Source organism: Rana temporaria, chromosome 5 (genome assembly GCF_905171775.1).
Source record: "Rana temporaria chromosome 5, aRanTem1.1, whole genome shotgun sequence".
Lineage (NCBI taxonomy): Eukaryota > Metazoa > Chordata > Amphibia > Anura > Ranidae > Rana > Rana temporaria.
In genome coordinates, this window is record NC_053493.1 from 294640938 (window position 1) to 294662503 (window position 21566).

Consider the following 21566-nt stretch of genomic DNA (forward strand, 5'->3'; position numbering starts at 1 on the left):
GAAAAAAATGAAATAAAATAATATGAAAAAAAAAGAATTTATAAAAAAAGGGGGATTGCCATCCGGGGCCCTGGGGACCTTTAATAATAATATATATATATATATATATATATATATATATATATATATATATATATATATATATTTATATATATATATATATATGAAATAAAAAAATATATAAAAATGTATTTTTTTTTTTATAAAAAAAAGGGGTGTTTTCATCCCGGGCCCAGGGGATCTCCGGGCCCCTGGGGACCCCCGTACCCCTAAGAAAAAAAATTGTCCCTTTAATAAAAAGGGGACCCCCGGACCTCTAAAAAAAAAATGGCCCTCTAATAAAAATTAAAATAAAAATATATTAAAAAAATATATATATTTTTTATAAAAAAAAAAAAAAAAAAAGGGGGTTGCCATCCGGGGCCCCCTACAACAGGGCCAGTTGTACTGGCTTATCAGCGGCCCTGCATACTGTATACTCCCTTACTGCCCAAGCCAATTTTCAGCTTTCAGCGCTGTCACTCTTTAAATGACAATTGCGCAGTCATGCTACACTGTACCCATATGACATTTTTATAATTTTTTTTCCACACAAATAGAGCTTTCTTTTAGTGGTATTTTAATCACCACTGCGTTTTTTATTTTTTGCAAAACAAACAAAAACTGAAAATTTTGAAAACAAACAGTTTTCTCCTTCATTGATGTGCGCTCATGAGGCTGCACTGATAGGCAGCACTGATGGGCACTGATAGGTGGCACGGATGGGCACTGATGAGGCAGGACTGGTGGTCACTGATCAGGGGGCACTGATGAGGCTGCACTGCTAGGTGGCACTAATGAGTACTGATGGGTGTCACGGGTGGGCACTGATGAGGCAGGACTGGTGGCAAATGATAAGGAGGCACTGATGAGGCTGTACTGATAGCTGGTACTGATGGGTACTGATAGGTGGCACGAATAGCTGGTACTGATGGGCACTGATAGGTGGCACTGCAGGGCACTGAGTGGTGGCACTGATATGTGGCACTGATGGGCGCTGATGAGGCAGGACTGGTGGGCACTGATCAGAAGGCACTGATGAGGCTGCACTGAAAGGTGACACTGATGGGCACTGATAGGTGGTACTAATGGGCACTGGCAGCATTGATGGGCACTGATAGGTGGCACTGGTGGGCACTGGTTAGTAGTACTGATGGGCACTGGTTAGCAGCACTGGTGGTTCCTGTGTGGGACCAATGTCCCTTTTCAGAAGCCGGTAATCAGCTTTTCTTTCTCTTCACGTTGTCATCACTGATGAGGTAGGGCTGGTGGGTACTGACCAGTAGGCACTGTAGAGGCTGCATTGAAGGACACTGGTAGGTGGCACTGAAGGACACTGAGAGGTGTCAATGATAGGCGGCATTGATAGATGGGCACTGGTAGGTGGCACTGAAAGACAGCACTGATATTGTGCTAGTATGGATTTAGTATGCATTGCATACTAGCACATTATGTGAAACTTACTGTCACGAACCTGGTCAGAAGCCAAAGTGCTGAAAGGGCTCCCCTTGTGGCTGAGTGCAGAGCACCACTGAAGGTGGTACAGGGAATGCAGTGCCCAAGAAAGCATGGGTTGCCAGTTGTAGAGCTGCAGAGCCGATCACTGGATGGTAGCAGGAACAAGCAGGATGTGCTGTAGGGCAAGTTTCCTTAACCCCTTCCCGACCAGCCACGGTGGCGAGTAACCCTTAAGGCCTGGCTAGTAGCTCAGGACTTGAATTCTTGATCCCTGGCCTATGGACATTTTTAAGTACCATAATTTGTCACCATTCCATGAGTGCACGCAATTTTAAAGCATGACATGTTAGGTCTATTTACTCGGCGTAACATCATCTTTTTATTCCCTAGGGTCTCTGCTAAAAAAAAATGTATAATGTTTGGGGGTTCTAATTCATTTGCTAAAAAACAAAAAGTGCCAGAAAAGCCTGGTTGGCAGGTGGTTAAAAGTGTACAGCGCTTCACTTTTCCCACATTTTTTATGTTGGGGCCCTTTCACACGGGCGGATCAGTAATGATCCGCTCCGTGTGTCCGCAAAAGCTCAGCGGGGATCCTCCGTAAAATCCCTGCTGAGCTGGCAGCTGACAGGGCGATCCCTGGGGGAGCGATCCCTGGGGGAGCGGATGAACACGGACCGTGTGTCCGTGTTCATCCGATCCGCTCAGCAGACGGAAGAAAAAATAGGATTTTTTTGCGGAGGCGGACAGTTACGGGTGTCAGCGGATGGTCATCCGCTGACACCCGCAATCACATAGGGACCCATGTATGTCCCGTTTTCATCCGCAACGGATGGATGAAAATGCGGACATACGGTCCGTACGTGTAAAAGGCCCCTTACAGCCTTATTCCAAAATGGATTAAATTATTTTCCTCAAAATTCTACAAAAATACCTTATAATGACAATGTGAAAGAAGTTTGTTTGAAATCTTTGCAAGTTAAATAAAAATAAAAAACAAAAAGAAATCACATGCACACATAAGTATTCAATACTTTGTTGAAGCACCTTTGGCACCAATTATAGACTCAAGTCTTTTTAGGTATGATGCTACAAGATTTGCACACCTATTTTTGGTCAGTTTCTCATATTCTTCTTTGCAGGATCTCTCAGGCTCCATCAGGTTGGATGGGGAGCGTCAGTGCACAGCCATTTTCAGATCTCTCCAGAAATGTCCAATCTGGTCCAAGTCTGGGCTCTGGCTGGACCACTCAAGGACATTCATAGAGTTGTCCCATAGCCATTACTTTGTTATCTTGGCCATGTGCTTAGGGTTGTTGTTCTGTTGGAAGATCAACCATTATCCCAGTCTGAGGTCCAGAGCACCCTGGAGAAGGGTTTCATCAAGGATGTCTCTGTACATTGCTGCATTCATATTTTCCTCAATCCTGACCAGTTTCCCAGTTCCTGCTGCCAAAAAAACATCCACACAGCATGATGCTGCCACCACCATGCTTCACTGTAGGGATGGTATTGGCCAGGTGATGAGCAGTGCCTGGTTTCCTCCAGACATGACGGTTGCCATTCAGACCAAAGAATTCAATCTTTGTTTCATCAGACCAGTGAATTGTGTTTCTGTAAGGCCCTTCTCCCCCAATTGCTTTGTTTGGCCGGGTGGCACGCTCAAGGAAGAGTCCTGATGGTTCCAAATGTCTTCCAATTATGGATCATGGAGGCCACTGTGCTCATTGGGACCTTCCATGCTACAGAAATGTTTCTGTACCCTTCCCCAGATCTGTGCCTCGATACAATCCTGTCTCTGAGGTCTACAGACATTTCCTTGGTCTCCATGGCTTGGTTTGCCTGACTGTAGGCTTACCTGTAGGTTAAAGTGGTCTGTCAGGCCCTCTACACAGGATAGAACATGTCCGATGAAAACGGTCCGCGGACCGTTTTCATCAGACATGTCCGCTGGGAGATTTTACAGATGGGCTGTCATGTGCCTTTTACTGAGGAATGAATTCCGTCTGGCCACTCTACCATACAGGCCTGATTGGTGGTATGTTGCGGAGATGGTTATTCTTCTGGAAGATTCTCCTCTCTCTCCACAGAGAAATGCTGGAGCTCTGTCAGTGTGACCATCAGGTTCTTGGTCACCTCCCTGACTAAGGCCCTTCCCCCCCCAATTGCTTAGTTTGGCCGGGTGGCACGCTCAAGGAAGAGTCCTGGTGGTTCCAAATGTCTTCCAATTATGGATCATGGAGGCCACTGTGCTCATTGGGACCTTCCATGCTGCAGAAATGTTTCTGTACCCTTCCCCATATCTGTGCCTCGATACAATCCTGTCTCTGAGGTCTACAGACATTTCCTTGGTCCCCATTGTTTGGTTTGCCTTACTGTAGGCTTACCTGTAGGTTAAAGTGGTCTGTAAGGGTTTACAACCACTTTACCTGTGGGACCTTATACAGACAGGTGTGTGCCTTTCCAAATCGTGTCTTATCAACTGAATTTACCACAGGTGGACTCCAATCAAGTTGTAGAAACACCTCAAGGATGAGCAGTGGAAACAGGATGCACCTGAGCTCAATTTTGGGTGTCATGGCTTTTTGTTTTGTTTTTTATTTTTAAAACATTTGCAAATATTTAAACAAACTTCTTTGGTGTTGTCATTATGGGGTATTGTTTGTAGAATTTTGAGGAAAATAATGAATTTAATCCATTTTGGAAAAAGGCTGTAACATAACCAAATGTGGAAAAAGTGAAGCGCTGTGAATACTTTCCGAATGAACTGCACATATGCAGGCGCAGCCTAAAGTATTGGGGAGCAAGGAGTGGAAACTGGTCTCCTTTAAAAAAAAAAAGGACCTTAAAGGGGTGGTTCCCCCTAAAACACATTGCTAACAATAGATTCGTAAGACCCTTTACACTGCGGGTAGGCTGGCTTTTTTTTTTTTTTTTTTTTTTTAGTACATACCGATATCTCCCCGTCTCGTTCCTTGTCGGTGGGCGTTCCTAGTTGATTGACGTTCCTCGGACGGGCGCGTACGTGACGTCACGACTTTCCGAAAGAAGCCGAACGTCGCTGCGCATGCGCCGTATAGAGCCGACTCTATACGGCGCATGCGCAGCGACGTTCGGCTTCTTTCGGAAAGTCGTGACGTCACGTACGCGCCCGTCCGAGGAACGTCAATCAACTAGTTCCGCCCACCGCCTAGGGACGAGACGGGGAGATCTCGGTATGTACGAATAAAAAAAAAAAAAAAACAGCCTACCCGCAGTGTAACGGGTCTTGCGAATCTATTGTTAGAAATTAGTTTTAGGGGGAACCACCGCTTTAAGTGCATAGCTGAATTTCTTTTACAGAATTGTAGTTTCACTTAAAATAAAACAAAACAGATCATTTAAAATACAGTCATGTGTTTTATTGAGTCCATACAGTGTTTGTGAAAAAAGTCAGGGGAAATATACAGTATAATAATACATAATTTACATTTTAACTTAATAGCAGGTAGAACTTGTAGACTGGTAACAGTGCAGCCCCATTAAAAGCATTGTAAGGAGCTGCAGACAATAAACAGAGCTTACAATGCACTGGATATGTCTGACACTAGATACAGGTCATTGCTGGTTACTATGGTAACTGGATGATGGGGAGTAAAGAAAACCTAACAATGAACCTTGCAGTTCACTTTGCGTAGCTTTCTGTGAAATGGCTAATTTAGCCTGTATCTTTATTTTTTATTTTTATAGTGTATTATGTATTATATTAAATTTATGCAGTATATTGGTACATTTTTGGAGCAAATATCTGCAGAGTTGCTTATCTTGCTTATCTATCTATTAGTCTTCTCATGAGAAATATGAATGTAATATAAGTAGGGCTGAAACAACTAATTGAAAAAATAGATTATGAAAATAGTTATCAACTATTAGTTCAATGATTAGTTGGCCTGCAAACAGAATGCATTATTTGTGTACATATCAGGAAATACAGTGCAGCACACATACAGCTCAGTACACCCTCCATACATGTCAATATACACAGTGCAGCACACTTACAGCTCAGTACACCCTCCATATATGTCAGTATACACAGTGCAGCACACTTACAGCTCAGTACACCCTCCATACATGTCAGTATACACAGTGCAGCACACTTACAGCTCAGTACACCCTCCATACATGTCAGTATACACAGTGCAGCACACTTACAGCTCAGTACACCCTCTATACATGTCAGTATACACAGTGCAGCACACTTACAGCTCAGTACACCCTCCATATATGTCAGCATACACTGCAGGGGCGGCTTGTCCATCAACCACTTGACCACTGGGTACTTAAACCCCCTTCCTAACCAGACCAATTTTCAGCTTTCGGTGCTCTTACAATTTGAATGACAATTACTCAGTCAAACAACATTGTACCCATATAAAATTTCTGTCCTTTTTTCACACAAATGGAGCTTTCTTTTGGTGGTATTTGATCACCTCTGGGTTTTTAATTTTTTGCGCTAAAAAAGAAAAAAGACTGAAAATTCTGTAAAAATAAAAAAATAAACCTTGTTTCTGTCATATTAGCAGGTTATTTCTCACACACAGCATATGCATATCACAAATTACACCCCAAAACACATTCTGCTATTCCTCCTGAGTATGGCGATACCACATGTGTGAGACTTTTACACAGCGTGGCCACATACAGAGGCCCAACATGCAGGGAGCACCATCAGGCATTCTGGAGCACCCAGACCAATTCTGACATTTCTCTCCTACATGTAAAAATTATCATTTATATTTATCATTTAAAATTACATAGAACCCCAAAACATTATATATGCCTTTTTAGCAAAGACCCTAGAGAATACAATGGCGGCCATTACAACTTTTTATCTCGCACGGTATTTTCGCAGCAATTTTTTGAACGCGTGTTTTTAAAAAAAAACGTTTTGTGCTTAAAAAAAAACACAAAACAGTAAAGTTAGCCCAATGTTTTTGCATAATATGAAATATGAAGTTACGCCGAGTAAATAGATACCCAACATGTCACCCTTCAAAATTGCACACGCTCGTGGAATGTCGCCAAACTTTGCTACTTAAAAATCCCCATAGGCGACGCTTTAAATATTTTTACTGGTTACATGTTTTTAGTTACAGAGGAGGTCTAGGGCCAAGATGATTGCTCTCGCTCTAACGTTCGCAGTGATACCTCACATGTGTAGCTTGAACACCGTTTTCATATGTGGGCGGGACTACGTGTACGTTCGCTTCTGCGTGCGAGCACACAGGGACAGGGGCGCTTTAAAAATATATATATATATATTTTATTGTTCATTTTACTTTATTTATTTTAGTTTGACACTGTTTCCCCCCCCCAAAAAATTTTTTGATCACTTTTATTCCTATTATAAGGAATGTAAACATCCCTTGTAATAGGAATATAGCATGACAGGTCCTCTTTACAGTGAGATATGGGGTCAATAAGACCCCACATCTCACCTCTAGGCTGGGAAATCTGAAATTAAAAAATGTTATCCTGGCTTCGATCGTAGCGGTGAGTGGTGAGTATTGCGGAGTATTGCAGAGTATTGAGGTATTGCAGAGTATTGAGGTATTGCAGAGTATTGAGGTATTGCAGAGTATTGAGGTATTGCAGAGTATTGAGGTATTGCAGAGTATTGAGGTATTGCAGAGTATTGAGGTATTGCAGAGTATTGAGGTATTGGAGTATTGCGCAGGGTATTTGAGTATTGCGCAGGCTATTTGAGTATTGCGCAGGGTATTTGAGTATTGCGCAGGGTATTGCGCCGGGTATTGCAGAGTATTGCGCCGGGTATTGCAGAGTATTGCGCGGGGTATTGCGCAGGGTATTGCAGAGTATTGCGCAGGGTATTGCAGAGTATTGCGCAGGGTATTGCAGAGTATTGCACGGGGTATTGCAGAGTATTGCGCGGGGTATTGCAGAGTATTGCGCAGGGTACTGTGCAGAGTAACTCTGCGCAGGGTATTGCAGGGTATTGCGCAGGGTATTGCGCAGGGTATTGGAGTATTGCAGAGTATTGCGCGGGGTATTGGAGTATTGCAGAGTATTGCGCGGGGTATTGCAGAGTATTGCGCGGGGTATTGCAGAGTATTGCGCGGGGTATTGCAGAGTATTGCGCGGGGTATTGCAGAGTATTGCGCGGGGTATTGCAGAGTATTGCGTGGGGTATTGCAGAGTATTGCGTGGGGTATTGCAGAGTATTGCGTAGGGTATTGCAGAGTATTGCGCAGGGTATTGCAGAGTATTGCAGAGTATTGCGCAGGGTATTGCAGAGTATTGCAGGGTACTGCAGAGTATTGTGCAGGGAGGGATGGCTGGATCTGTGACTGCAATTGTCACAGATCCAGCCACAGCAGCTGCTGCTGCCACCCGCTCTCCCCCCACTCCTCTCACACTGTACCGATCGGTAAAGAGAGGAGAGGGAGGAACCGGCGTCATCACATGACGCCGGTTTGTTTACAAGTGATCGCTCCGTCATTTGACAATTTACTGCGATCCGTGATGTTTCTGTGAGCGCGCCCCAGGGGGCGCGCGAGTGGAGGATTCTGGGAGGACGTCCCAGGGACGTCCTCCCAGAGTAACTCGACCGCGCTGTAGACATCTTTTGTCTATAGCGCGGTCGGCAAAAGGTTAAGGGCTTACGGGTGCTGCCCCCCTGTCCATCGCTGTATCCCCTATCCATGCATCCAGCCCCTTACAGGACACCAGTGCCAGGATTCCAATGTAGAGGGGCTGTGTTTTTTTTGCAGCACCGATTAGAGCCAGAGACTCTAATAGGCTTCAATATAGGGTGGGCTCCGGTCGCAGAGAGTGGGCTCCGAGCCCACCCAGGCGTGTTACAACAGCGAATCAATGTTCGCTGTTGTAACACTGATCCTCCTCCCGGTCAATCAGGAAGCAGGTTTTGACACCCGTCGTGCGATTGGCTGAAAGGACAGGCGACCCTTTTGGACACCTAGGAGGGGAGGAGCTGGAAGCTGCCATGGAGGAGAGGACTCGGAGCCTGCCACCCGCCACGATGGGGTAAGTGCCCTACCAACCAGCAAACGGGGGGGGGGATAATGAGTTAAGGCTGATTAGAGAGAAAAAAAGGGGTTAATAACGGTTTAACCCTTTCATGCCTATGCCTATGTATGACATTTGGTGTTTACAAGTTAAAATCCATATTTTTGGCTAGAAAATTACTTAGAACCCCCAAACATTATATATATATTTTTAGCAGAGAATCTAGAGAATAAAAATGCGATTGTTGCAATATTTTATGTCATACGGTATTTGTGCGGCGGTGTTTTAAACACAACTTTTTGGGAAAAATTTACTTTCATGAATTTTAAAAAAATGAAAAAGTAAAATTAGCCCAATTTTTTTGCATAATGTGAAAGATGATGTTATGCCGAGTAAATAGATACCAAGCATGACACGCTTTATAATTGCACGCACTCGTGGAATGGCGACAAACTACGGTAACTAAAAATCTCCATAGGCGACGCTTTAAACTTTTTTTACGGTTACCAGGTTAGAGTTACAGAGTAGGCCTAGTGCTATAATTATTGCTCTCGCTCTTACGATCGCGGCGATACCTCACATGTGTTATTTGAACACCGTTTTCATATGCGGGCGCGACTTCCGTATGCGCTTTCTTTGCTGCGCAAGCTCGCGGGGAGGGGGGCGCTTTAAAAAATTTTTTTTTGTTTTCTTATTTATTTATTTATTTTTTCTAATATTAAATTTATTTTTTTTATTTTTTTACATTTTGATCACTTTTATTGCTGTCACAAGGAATGTAAACATCCCTTGTGACAGCAATAGGTGGTGACAGGTACTCTTTATGGAGGGATCGGGGGTCTAAAAGACCTCCGAGCCCTCCTTTGCACTTCAAAGTATTCAGATCGCCGAAAACGGCGATTCTGAATACTGTATACTTTTTTAAATCCGGCGCCATTGGCATCTGAGAAACCCGGAAGTGACGTCATGACGCCGCTTCCGTGGTTTCAATGCGGACACTGAATCAAAGCCGTTTACGGCTTTGTTTCAGAGCGCGCCGAGACGCTGGAGGCGCCGGATCGTGGATCGGGTCTCCCGGTGGGACGGGAGGCCCGGTCAGAGCGGCGAGAGGCGGCGGGAGGGGGGGGATGTCCCCTCCCGCTCCTCCGGCATAACAACCGAGCGGCTTTTAGCCGCATCGGTTGTTATGTTTGGAAAGCCGATCGCCGGCTCTAAACAACGGTACCGGGATGATGCCTGCGGCTGCAGGCATCATCCCGGTATAACCCCTGAAAGCCGAGGACGCATATATGCGTACGCTCGGCGTGAAAGGGTTAAACAGAGGAATCCTTTAATAAAAAATTAATTTTTTACTTGACAAGGTTGCTTTAAACTGACTTAATTTACAGACCGAAGTTCATCCCTTTGATCTGTAAATGAACAGAAAGATATTTTGTTTTAATCTCTCTTTCAGTGCTGAGGAATGTTGTTGATAAAACAAACAAAACAGCCTGCATGTTTATTTTTTTGTACCGCTGTGAGCGGGAAACTGCTCTTCGCTTGTTACATGAGATGTGGAAATGCCGGATTAAAATCATGTGGGGGGTTGAATTGAGATCATGATCTTTTGCCGATTTATCGTGCAGATTTAATGTATATATCTTCTGTTATTCTCAGCGTGGATTCAATATTTTGTTCCCCAAACGTATAGCTGGTTATTTGTATTTACCACTCCATTAAGATATGCTAGAATAAATATTTTTTTTTTTTTTTTTTTGCATATTAACTAAATTATATCACACATTTTTTAAAGTGTTGTCCAATGAATCAAATAATCAAAACAATAATTGGCCAACTAATTGATTATGAAAATAAGTCAGTGACTGGCCATACACAGACACTGGAGCCTTGAGAAGCACTTGCTTCCCAGTATATCCATACAAGACATTCATTCACTACCTTTACCAACCACCTGGTTACACCATGGAGATGGCAACCTGTGATCTGGGGATGACACTTGTGCGGCTTGCCCTGTACTGGACTTTTAACCACCTCAGCTCCCGAACGAACAGCCTTTTCGGTCCAGCCCCCACGCACACAATTGCAGGGCTGTGGAGTCGGTAGATAAATCTTCCGACTCCTCAGTTTTATGTACTTCCGACTCCGACTCCCCGACTCCGACTCCTCTGTATTAAAGGAGTTCTCTAAGCTAAAACTTTTAACCCCCGCTGTGCCCGGGCTGTAAAACTATACAAAATAAACTTTCACTTACCTGCCTACGATCCCCCGTTGTTCCGATATCGCCATCCCGTTCTCCGGTCCCGGTCTGTTCCACTTCCTGCGGGTCGGTGACTCACAGTGCGCTCAGCCTATCAGCGGCCGCGACGGGACATTGCTGCGGCCGCTGATAGGCTGAGCGCACTATGAGTCACCGACCCGCAGGAAGTGGAACAGACCGGGACCGGAGAACGGGACGGCGATATCGGAAAAACAACGGAGGATCGTAGGCAGGTAAGTGAAAGTTTATTTTGTATAGTTTTACAGCCCGGGCACAGCGGGGGTTAAAAGTTTTAGCTTAGAGAACTCCTTTAATATGCGAATGTATTTTATACATTCCTTGAGGGAAAGAAACGCAAGATCGCAATTGCGACTAGAATTCGCGACCTGGCCCCTGGGAAGGGAAGCATAGGGCCGCAAAGCCGTGGCCTCAATTACTGGCTGGCGCGGCCCGACGCGATCGCGCAGTGGGGGAGCGCACGGAGACACAGGACCATCCTGTGTCTCCATGCGCCCCCACCTCTCTCATCGCGTTGGGCCACGCCGGCCGGTAATTGGGGCCGCAGCTTTACAGCCTTCTGCAGGCCTATTCTTCCTTCTGTGATCTGGCGCCATCTTGTGGTGGCCGTTGGCATGACAAGACTAATGGAGGTTCCCCTGTGTTTTCACTGCCATCTCCTTCCCTCTAATTAGAACCCCCAAACATTATATATATTTTTTTATTCTAACACCCTAGAGAATAAAATGTCGGTCATTGCAATACTTTGTGTCACACCGTATTTGCGCAGCGGTCTTACAAGCGCACCATTTTGGGAAAAAATACACTTTTTTTAATTAAAAAAATAAGACAACAGTAAAGTTCGCCCAATTATTATTTTTTTATTGTGAAAGATAATGTTACGCCGAGTAAATTGATACCCAACATTTCACGCTTCAAAATTGCGTCCGCTCCTAGAATGGCGACAAACTTTTACCCTTTAAAATCTCTATAGGCGACATTTAAAAAATATTACAGGTTGCATGTTTTGAGTTACAGAGGAGGTCTAGGGCTAGAATTATTGCTCTCGCTCTACTGATCGCAGCGATACCTCACATGTGTGGTTTGAACACCGCTTTCATATGCCAACGCTACTCATGTATGCGTTCGCTTCCGCACACAAGCTCGGCGTGACGGGGAGCGTTTCTGGCTCCTAACTTTTTTAGCTGGCTCCTAGATTCCAAGCAAATTTGTCAAACCCTGCCCTATGGCATCCACCCCTGAGAAAGTGTTTTTTACACAAAACGCATCGGGCATTAAGGATGTAGCTTTATGCCTCATAGGATTCTATTCAGATATATCCAATCATTCTTTATGACTCATACAATTTTACATCTATTTCTCAACATGTTGTTCTGTGCTGCCCAGTCTATGTGTGTACATTATTATCCATATCCTTTGACTACTTTATTGCATTACTATGTGTAATAACCTGTTACTATGTACATGTTTTAATGTTGGTTTCTATTATGTGCGGTTGTACATGCCACCCACAAACATGTGATACTATGTGCAGTTGCACATGCCACCCATGATACATATTATTATGCACCCATGCAAAAAAAAAAAAAAATATTTTGTACCTAATAAGTCAGCTGCTTCATTTAAAGTCCCTAATTTCCTTTTTTTTATTTTTTAAGTCAGTGACTTCACACCAGCCTTGAAAGGGTTACCAAACTGAAAAACAAGGCCAGATTAAAGGTTTCCTTTTCCCTTTGATGCCCAGCATTCTAATGGTTTGCCTATTCTGGTTGCCTGGAGCATTCAGCACCTTTGATCTTTTATCAGCTTAGGAAAAATGTTTGTTAGTGCATTAGAAACCAATGCTCCATTGGACTTTCATTGAAGGTGCCATAACTGCTTTCTTCTCTTGCAGTGAACGCTAACTAATGCGGACTGATCCAAGCTTGTAAGATGGTTAAAATTTAGGAGATGGATCAGATACTGCATTTAGATATTGTACCCTCAGTTTAAAGGTTTCTGTATATTTTTAGTAAGTGAAAGTTACCTTCACAGAATATTCAAGCATTGCATGAAAGTTGTAGACTTGGGAACAACCAAAATATTACACTTTAAATCTTAGATATGCTACCTTGAACTTTATATTTTTATGCATTCAAATCACCCCAAGCAAATGCTGTCAATTGAACCCATTCACGCATAAGGGTAAAACATATATTAAAGTGGTTGTAAAGCCTTAACCACTTAAGACCCGGACCTGTATGCAGGTAAAGGACCTGGGCATTTTTTGCGATTCGGCACTGCGTCGCTTTAACTGACAATTGCCAGGTCATGCGACGTGGCTCCCAAACAAAATTGGCGTAATTTTTTCCCCAAAAATAGAGCTTTCTTTTGGTGGTATTTGATCACCTCTGCGGTTTTAATTTTTTGCGCTATAAACAAAAATAGAGCGACAATTTTTAAAAAAAATCAATATTTTTTTACTTTTTGCTATAATATCCCCCAAAAATATATAAAAAAAACTTATTTTTTCCTCAGTTTAGGCCTATATGTATTCTTCTACCTATTTTTGGAAAAAAAAATCGCAATAAGCGTTTATCGATTGGTTTGCGCAAAATTTATAGCGTTTACAAAATAGGGGATAGTTTTATTGCATTTTTATAAAAAACATTATTTTTTACTACTAATGGTGGTGATGAGCGATTTTTTTTTATGACTGCAACATTATGGCGGACACATCGGACAATTTTGACACATTTTTGGGACAATTGTCATTTTCACAGCAAAAAAATTCTATAAAAATGCATTGTTTACTGTGAAAATGACAATTGCAGTTTGGGAGTTAACCACTAGGGGGCGCTAAAGAGGTTAAGTGTGACCTCATATGCGTTTCTAACTGTAGGGGGGCGGGGCTGGACGTGTGACGTCATTGATCGTCTTTCCCTATATCAGGGAACAGACAATCAATGACAGCGCCACAGTGAAGAACGGGAAGAGCTGTGTTTACACACAGCTCTCCCTGTTCTTCAGCTCCGGGGACCGATCGCGGGACTCCGGCGGTGGGGTTTGCGGGTCCCGGGGGCGCAGTCACGGAGCTTCGGGCCGCAGGCGCGCGTGACCCACGGCTGGGTACCAGTGTTGCCAACCGTCCGTATTTTTACGGACAGTTCGTAAAAACGGGCACTTTTTTCCCCCGTTCGTAAATGTCCGTGGTTGCGGGAATGTGCCAGTAAAAATAGCCGTGATCGGTTTGGCTTGGAACTGCGCATGAAGACTGGAGGCAGGGGGTGATTGAAGGCAGGGGGTGATGGTGGCTGCGGTGGCACCGTAGAGGGGGATGGAGGCAGAGGGCAATGGAGGCAGGGGAGATTGGAGGCAGGGGGTGTTAGTGACAGGGGGTGATTGGAGGCAGGGGGTGTTGGTGGCACCGCAGAGTGGGATGGTGGCACCGCAGAGGGTGGGGGATGGAGACAGGGGTTGTGGGTGGCACCGCAGAGGGGGATGGAGGCAGGGGGTGATTGGAGGCAGGGGGCCACAGGGAGATTGGAGGCCGAGGGAGATTGGAGACAGGGGGAGATTGTGGTACTGTAGAGGGGGGTGAAGGCAGGGGGTGTTGGTGGCAAAGGGGGATGGAGGCAGGGGGTGATGTGATTAAATAATATGCCCTTATTATATCGAAAATAACAAAAATATGTTTTTTTACCTTAATAGCTACCTTGAATCACATTGCTATTTGCCTAGCGTACTTGTTTGTAGCCTAAATACTGAAATGTGCACCTAAAAATGTAATTTAGTAACTTTTGTGAAATGCCAGTAAAAACGTGGCTGCGCCAGTAAATTTCGGGTGTCGTGCCAGTAAATTTCAATCTGGTAGGTTGGCAACACTGCTGGGTACTTAAAGAGGAAGTATAGGTACGTGCTTGTGCCCAGCCGTGCCATTCTGCCGATGTATATGTGCAGGAGGCGGTCCTTAAGTGGTTAAAGGGGTTGTAAAGGTTCATCTTTTATTTTCTAAAAAGGTTCCTTTAAGCTAGTGCATTGTTGGTTCACTTACCTTTTCCTTTCATTTCCCTTCTAAATGTTTTTTTCTTTGTTTGAATTTCTCACTTCCCGTTTCTCCTCAGTAAGATTTCTACCATCATCTGAGCGGTGGAAAGTCATTTAGAACAGCTTACTGAACACCTCACTGAGGAGGAACAGGAAGTGAGATATTCAGTCAAAAAATACCAAGAAAAAAAAACATTTAGAAGGGAAATGGAAGGAAAAGGTAAGTGAACCAACAATGCACTAGCTTAAAGGAACCTATTTAGAAAATAAAAAACTAACCTATACAACCCCTTTAAGGTTTTTCACCCTAATGCATTATATGCATTAAGGTGAAAAACCTTCTGTGCTGCAGCTCCCCCAGATGCCCTTTTTTCTTACCTAAACCTGATCTGATCCAGCTATGTGCACAAGCGCAGCAGCTTCACCTGCTGTTGCTTTCCTCATTGGACATAGTGATAGAAGCAGGAGCAATTGGCTCCCACTGCTGCAACCAAAAGCTGTGACACGGGAGTGGGGGGCAGGACTGATGCCGCGTACACACGATCATTTTTCGGGTTGTAAAAAATGACGTGTTTTTTTTTTAATGTAATTAAAAACGATTGTGTGTGGGCTCCAGAGCATTTTTCGGGTTCTGAAAAATGGGCAAAAAAAAATTCGAACATGCTCTATTTTTTCACGAAGTTTTTAACGTCGTTTTTCGGGTTGTAAAAAATGGTCGTGTGTGGGCTTTAACGACGTGAAAAGTCCGTGCATGCACAGAAGCAAGTTATGAGATGTGAGCGCTCGTTCTGGTAAAACTACCGTTTGTAATGGAGTAAGCACATTCATCACGCTGTAACAGACAGAAAAGCGCGAATCGTCTTTTACCAACACGAAATCAGCTAAAGCAGCCCCAAGGGTGGCATCATCCGCATGGAACTTCCCCTTTATAGTGCCGTCGTATGTGTTGTACGTCACCGCGCTTTGCTAGAGCATTTTTTTTTCTCACAATTGTGTGTAGGCAAGGCCGTTTTAATGATCAAGTTGAAAAAAAACTTTTTTTAGAGCCTGAAAAACTTTGTTTTTTACAACCGGAAAAATGATTGTGTGTACGCGGCATGAGTCCCAATGTCTGTGTCAATGGATGCAGCAACGGGACTCTGGAGCGGGCCCGCACAGGTGCCCCCATAAAAATCTGCTTTCCGTGGGGGGTACCCAATGAAAAGGAGGGGCCAGGATTGCCAGCAGGGGGACCCTAGAAGAGGAGGATCGGGGGTGCTCTGTGAAAACCATTGCACAGAGCCGGTAAGTATTGACATGTTTGTTATTTTTAAATGAAATCTAAGGTTTACAATCACTTTAATGTCTAAGCACACCTTTTGCAACTTTGACATGTGTTAGTAAAACCCTACATAGCATCACAACTACTATGTGTATCCAGGGGTATTAAACTTTTCTATTTTACAGGACAAATTGTGCTTTTATTTGGTGGTAAATGGTAATGGATATCTCCTAATTTTATTTTATTTTTATATCAAAGGAAACTTGCCCCAAAATAGTAAAAAAAAAAAAATGTGTATTTTATTATTTTATTTGTTGTTTGTACCCAGAGTACAGCCCAGAAACAATAGTGCACATTTTTTTGTCCTACCTAAAACACTCTGACAGTAACAGACACCGATACTAATAAAAACTGTCCCCGACCTTTGACCCAAACACTAACCCTACACAATCTCTGCAAGGAGAGATAAAGATACAGGGCCAGATTCTCAAAGAGATACGACGGTGTATTTCCTGATACACCGTCGTATCTCTGAGTTAGGCCGGTCGTATCTATGCGACTGATTCATAGAATCAGTTACGCATAGATATGCCTAAGATCCGACTGGTGTAACTGTGTTACACCGTCGGATCTTAACTGCAATTTAAAAATGGCCGCTGGGGGCGTTCTCGCGGATTTACGCCGAGAATATGTAAATCAGCGATATACGCCAATTCACGAACGTACGCGGGCCCGACGCAGTGTTTTTACGATGTTTACGTAAGGGTTTTCCCAGCGCATAGTTACCTGCTTCTATGAGGCGCAGCCAATGTTAAGTATGGCTGTCGTTCCCGCGACCAAATTTTAATTTTTTGCGTCGTTTGCGTACGTCGATTCACAAAAGTGCTGGACGCAAGTTACGCTCACGCCGAAACCAATGACGTCCTAGCGACGTCATTGGGAACAATGCACGCCGGGAAAATTCGCGGACGGCGCATGCACATTTATATCGGCGCGGGGACGCGCCTGATTTAAATACTACACTCCCCCTAGCCGCGGAATTTGAATTCCGCCGGGGGATTTACTTTCCGCCGCCGCAAGTTTGGAGGTAAGTGTTTTGTGAATTACCCACTTGCCTCTAAAACTTGCGGCGGGGGATCTTAAATCAGATAGATTACGCGGATCTAAAGATCCGCTGATCTATCTGAATCTGGCCCACAATGTATATTTCCTCTCCATTCACAGAGAGGGAAATAGGGGTAAGCTTCACAGTGACTGTTCACTGTGGAAGCCACTCAGAGCCTTCCACAGTGATCACGTGACCCAAAATAAAGAGTTCTGGGTACCGATCTTTAATATGGGACCAGGGGCTCTTGGTGAGACTCCGGTCTCTTTAGGCCCCATGACAAAAAGCCCAGTCCAGTGAGGCCGCAAATATGATATATGTTTTATGTTAGCGTGAAGTGGTTAACATTATTTATATTTAAAAAAATAAATAAAATATATATATATATATATATATATATATATATATATATATATATATATATATATACAGATAGACCTAACTATGTATGTGTGTGTGTGTGTGTGTGTATATATATATATATATATATATATATATATATATATATATATATATCTATCAGGGCTGTTACTGATTAAAATTTTCGTGTTCGTTTAATCGATTTTTTTTAAATCGATTAATCGACTAATTTCGATTAATTATATTGCACATACAGATCTGACTACTTTTAGCTGATCCCCTTGCATTGCAACTCTGCATTAGTCAGTGGTAAATGTGGTATACACTATATACAATCACCCGACACTAGTTAGTTTCCACAATCCAGTTCACACAAATACATTTTAAATTCAAACTGTAGCACTGACGTAAGTAATTTTTTCTTATTAAACTTTAAGAAAAACGTAGAAAGTTAGTTTAACTTTAATTATAAAACGTATCTAGTATATTGACTGTCAGTCACTTTATAGTAGGCAAGTAGGCATCACTTTAGCCAGTCACACAGACATACCAGAGTGTTTACATTTTCTGGACATGATCGCATTTTATTGACAATATACCCTGAAGAACTGAACAGTCTTTCACACGGAACAGATGTTGCCGATACACAAAGAATTGTCTGCACAAAACTGCTTAGGACAGGAAAACGATGGTTATTTTTGCCCCCTTCCCCTGATGGAGCCTGATGCATCCTCCTGCTCCACAGATGCAAAGGTACCTCAATCCAATGGGAGCAGATTGTTTGCATCCCGCAGGGTAATTCTCACTGTCCAAGCTGTCCGGTGACGTCAAGAATTTTGACCGATCAGAAGAATTTTGATCGATCAAAAAAATTTAAGATTAATCGAGGAATTAATCTTTAATTTCCCCAGCCCTAATATATATATATATATATATATATATATATATATATATATATATATATATATATATATATATATATATATATATATATATAAAATAACAATATTTTATGAATCTTGGAATCACAATTTTTGAAGCGATTAAAAATCTAACATTGTCAGACTTGCCTCTGTTAAGACATCAAGTTTTAATTGCTGTCTGTTTAGGTAGTTTCACCATCCCTATTTGTACGATTGAGTATTGTCAAAGAGAGAAAAAGTAATGGGATATCCAAAACCATACTTCTTAATGTACTGTGAAAATAAATGTTAACATATTGATTTATCAGAACATATTTAAGCCTTTAAAGCAGTTAGTAATCTTTCACATTAGATCATAAATCACACGTCCTCTTCATATGTACTGTACTCATATGGCTGTGGCATTAAATAGATACATTGTTATTGACAACCTAACATGCTTGTAAATTGTGTTTTAATCTTTAAATTTGTATTTTCTGTCTTTTTTTAAATGCACAGGAGCTGGAGTGACTTGTGTGGCAGTTTGAGGCCGGCATGATTGCCACTGGAGGTCTGTTGAGGATCTCTGCACGAAAACAAGATCCTCTCAGACCCCAAAGCCAAGCTCCAAAGAGAAAGCGGAAAGCAAAAAAGAAGCGCAAGAACGATGTGGTGGTAGTAAAAGGCAAACTTAAACTTTGTTCTGTCTCTGGATTAATTGCCCTATGTGGAATCTTGGTACTTTTGTTTGGAATAGCCATGGCTGTTATGGGATATTGGCCAAAAAGCAGTTCTGTTTATCATAGCAGTCTAGGGACAAATCAAGCCAAACTTTCATCAGGAGATATAAATTCTATCAGTGCAAATTCAAGCCAATCATGGAGCCATCACAACAGTCAAGGAGCTAATCAGAATGCCTTCAAAGTAAAGGATACAAACTTAACAAGAAGCCTTCAGCAAAAAACTTCACCTGGATCTCTTGCAGGGTTTTTTTCTGGATACTTGCACTCGGATAATCTTAAAGTTTTTGGTCCTCTAATAATGGGCATTGGAATATTTCTGTTTATTTGTGCTAATGCAGTTCTTCATGAAAACAGAGACAAGAAAACAAAGATCATCAACCTGAGGGATCTCTACTCTACAGTGATTGATGTTCATGGCATGAAATCTAAAGATGGAATTCCTTTAAATGGGTTTGTTAATTATGTGCAATCTCGAAGCATGGATGTAAAAGGTGGTGACACATTTGGTGCGTCAATGTTGGCCAAGAGCTCCTGGAATTCTGCTCTTGGTGGACCAATTTCCTTTTCTCCTCCTAATCTAAGGGAAGCAAGGACGTCTTCTCCTAAGGTATATCGACACCCAACTGAGCAAATAAACATGAATGAGGAGGTATACAGTATTTACAGGGAGAGGTCCAACTCTGCATTACCATTTGACAGAATTTCAGGGAGAGATGAGGATATAGATTCCTTGTCTGAATCACCTGACCTAGAATGGGGTAGGAACAGTGCGTGTTCCATTGTCGGTCATTCCCTCAGTGCTTTTACACTGCCTATTGTCAAGTTAGATAGCTGTCTTTTGGAGAAGAAAGAAGAGCATGGGGAAGGGAACAAAAGTGCCAAAGAAGTATCTAAGGGAGAGATTGAATTAAGTTTGACCAATTTTAGCCATGCAGACTTAAACTGGGAAATTCCCAAAACTCATAGAAAATTACCTTTAAGGCGCCAGAGCACAAGCTGTCTGCCTGACTTCAGGAGACCAATGTCACCTGGGCCACTGTCAGAATTGGGTAGCCAGTCATTAAGTAGCACAGATTTAGACTGTAGCCTTTTGGTGAGAGGCTCTCCATTTGGCAAAACAAAACCTGCTGTTCTTATGGATTCTCTTACTACAGCACCATTGATAAGAAGAGATTCCCAAAGTTCAGGGTCTGACCAATCAAGCAATAAGGGCTACATTCATCTTGAGGAGGCAGGAACCTCCTTCGAGTCTATAGACACCTCAGCCAATAAAACTCAAGACTGTGAGGAAACAGAGGTTATAGACGTTGAAATTCCCTCGGACGATACCAGCACAGAACAACATGTAGAACAGAAGCAGTACACTAATAAAGATAAACTGTTGATGCTCTGCAGGTCTCACGCTAAGTCTGATGACAATGGTGATGACGATGATATAGATAACACAAGTATTTAAAGCACACTTTGAGATTTGTCCATAGTTCTGGAACATGCTGTATTACAGGGAACTTGCCAATATCCAAAGATCTGCAGTGTCAACAGTTTTAGTATGTATTGGTAACCATCACCAACACCTGATTGTAACTGTATGTATGACTGAAACCAAACTGTATTAATAAACAGTGAACTAGCCCATCTTTAACTTTCAGTATGCATCAGATTATTTTTAACAGTAACTGTGCACTTCATTTTAGTTACAGTAGATATTTTTTCCTGCTGATGGCATGTCAGTAATTGCTCGGTTATGGCGATTTAGTTTGGCTTACTGAAATGCTAAGGCAGCCAGTCTGCCTACATAGTGATAAACTGATTTATTTTTCTGAATAAACTGTTTTAGAGGTTTTATCATTTCTTTGCTAACATAATATTCAAATGAAGTTTAAAAAGGCAGAATACTAAAATTAAATTTAAAGGCAAATGACATCAATTGAGTTTTCTTAAGTTGGACTGTTAGAATTTTATTTTCAAATAATTAAAATATTTCTGTATTATGCTGTTTTTATTGGTTATTAAATGACTGAAAGCATCATTATTATAAAAAAATAAATAATAAAAATGAAATGTTTACATTCAAATATATCACATGCACCAAAATGTATTTTTGTTATTCGTAGGGTTTTTTTGTTTTGTTTTGTTTTTCTTTTTGTTTTTTACCTCTTGCAGTATTTTACAAATGGCATGCAATCTTGCTTACAACAAGCAGACTTGAAATGCAGATTATATAGTATATTTAGGAATCTTTTTGCTAGCTACCATAGAATTTAATTTCTATTAATGGAAATTAAGTGAAGTGCATGATAAAATGTATTTTTGCTACATTTCATATTTATTCAATGTAGATTTGCATCACTGGCCCATTTGTCAGAATGTCAGC

At 42.3% G+C, this 21566-nt stretch overlaps 1 protein-coding gene across 2 annotated transcripts in view; it reads left to right on the forward strand.

Annotated features, from left to right (window-relative positions):
- TMEM200C (transmembrane protein 200C) overlaps nucleotides 1-20840 on the forward strand; it is a 109094-nt gene extending 88254 nt beyond the window's left edge. For both annotated transcript variants that reach the window (XM_040353995.1, XM_040353996.1), the window contains one exon: nucleotides 18969-20840. In XM_040353995.1, the coding sequence (XP_040209929.1) occupies nucleotides 19005-20648 (1644 nt within the window). In that variant the 5' untranslated portion in view covers nucleotides 18969-19004 and the 3' untranslated portion in view covers nucleotides 20649-20840. The remainder of the gene's footprint in view (nucleotides 1-18968) is intronic.
- The last annotated feature ends 726 nt before the right edge of the window (nucleotides 20841-21566 follow it).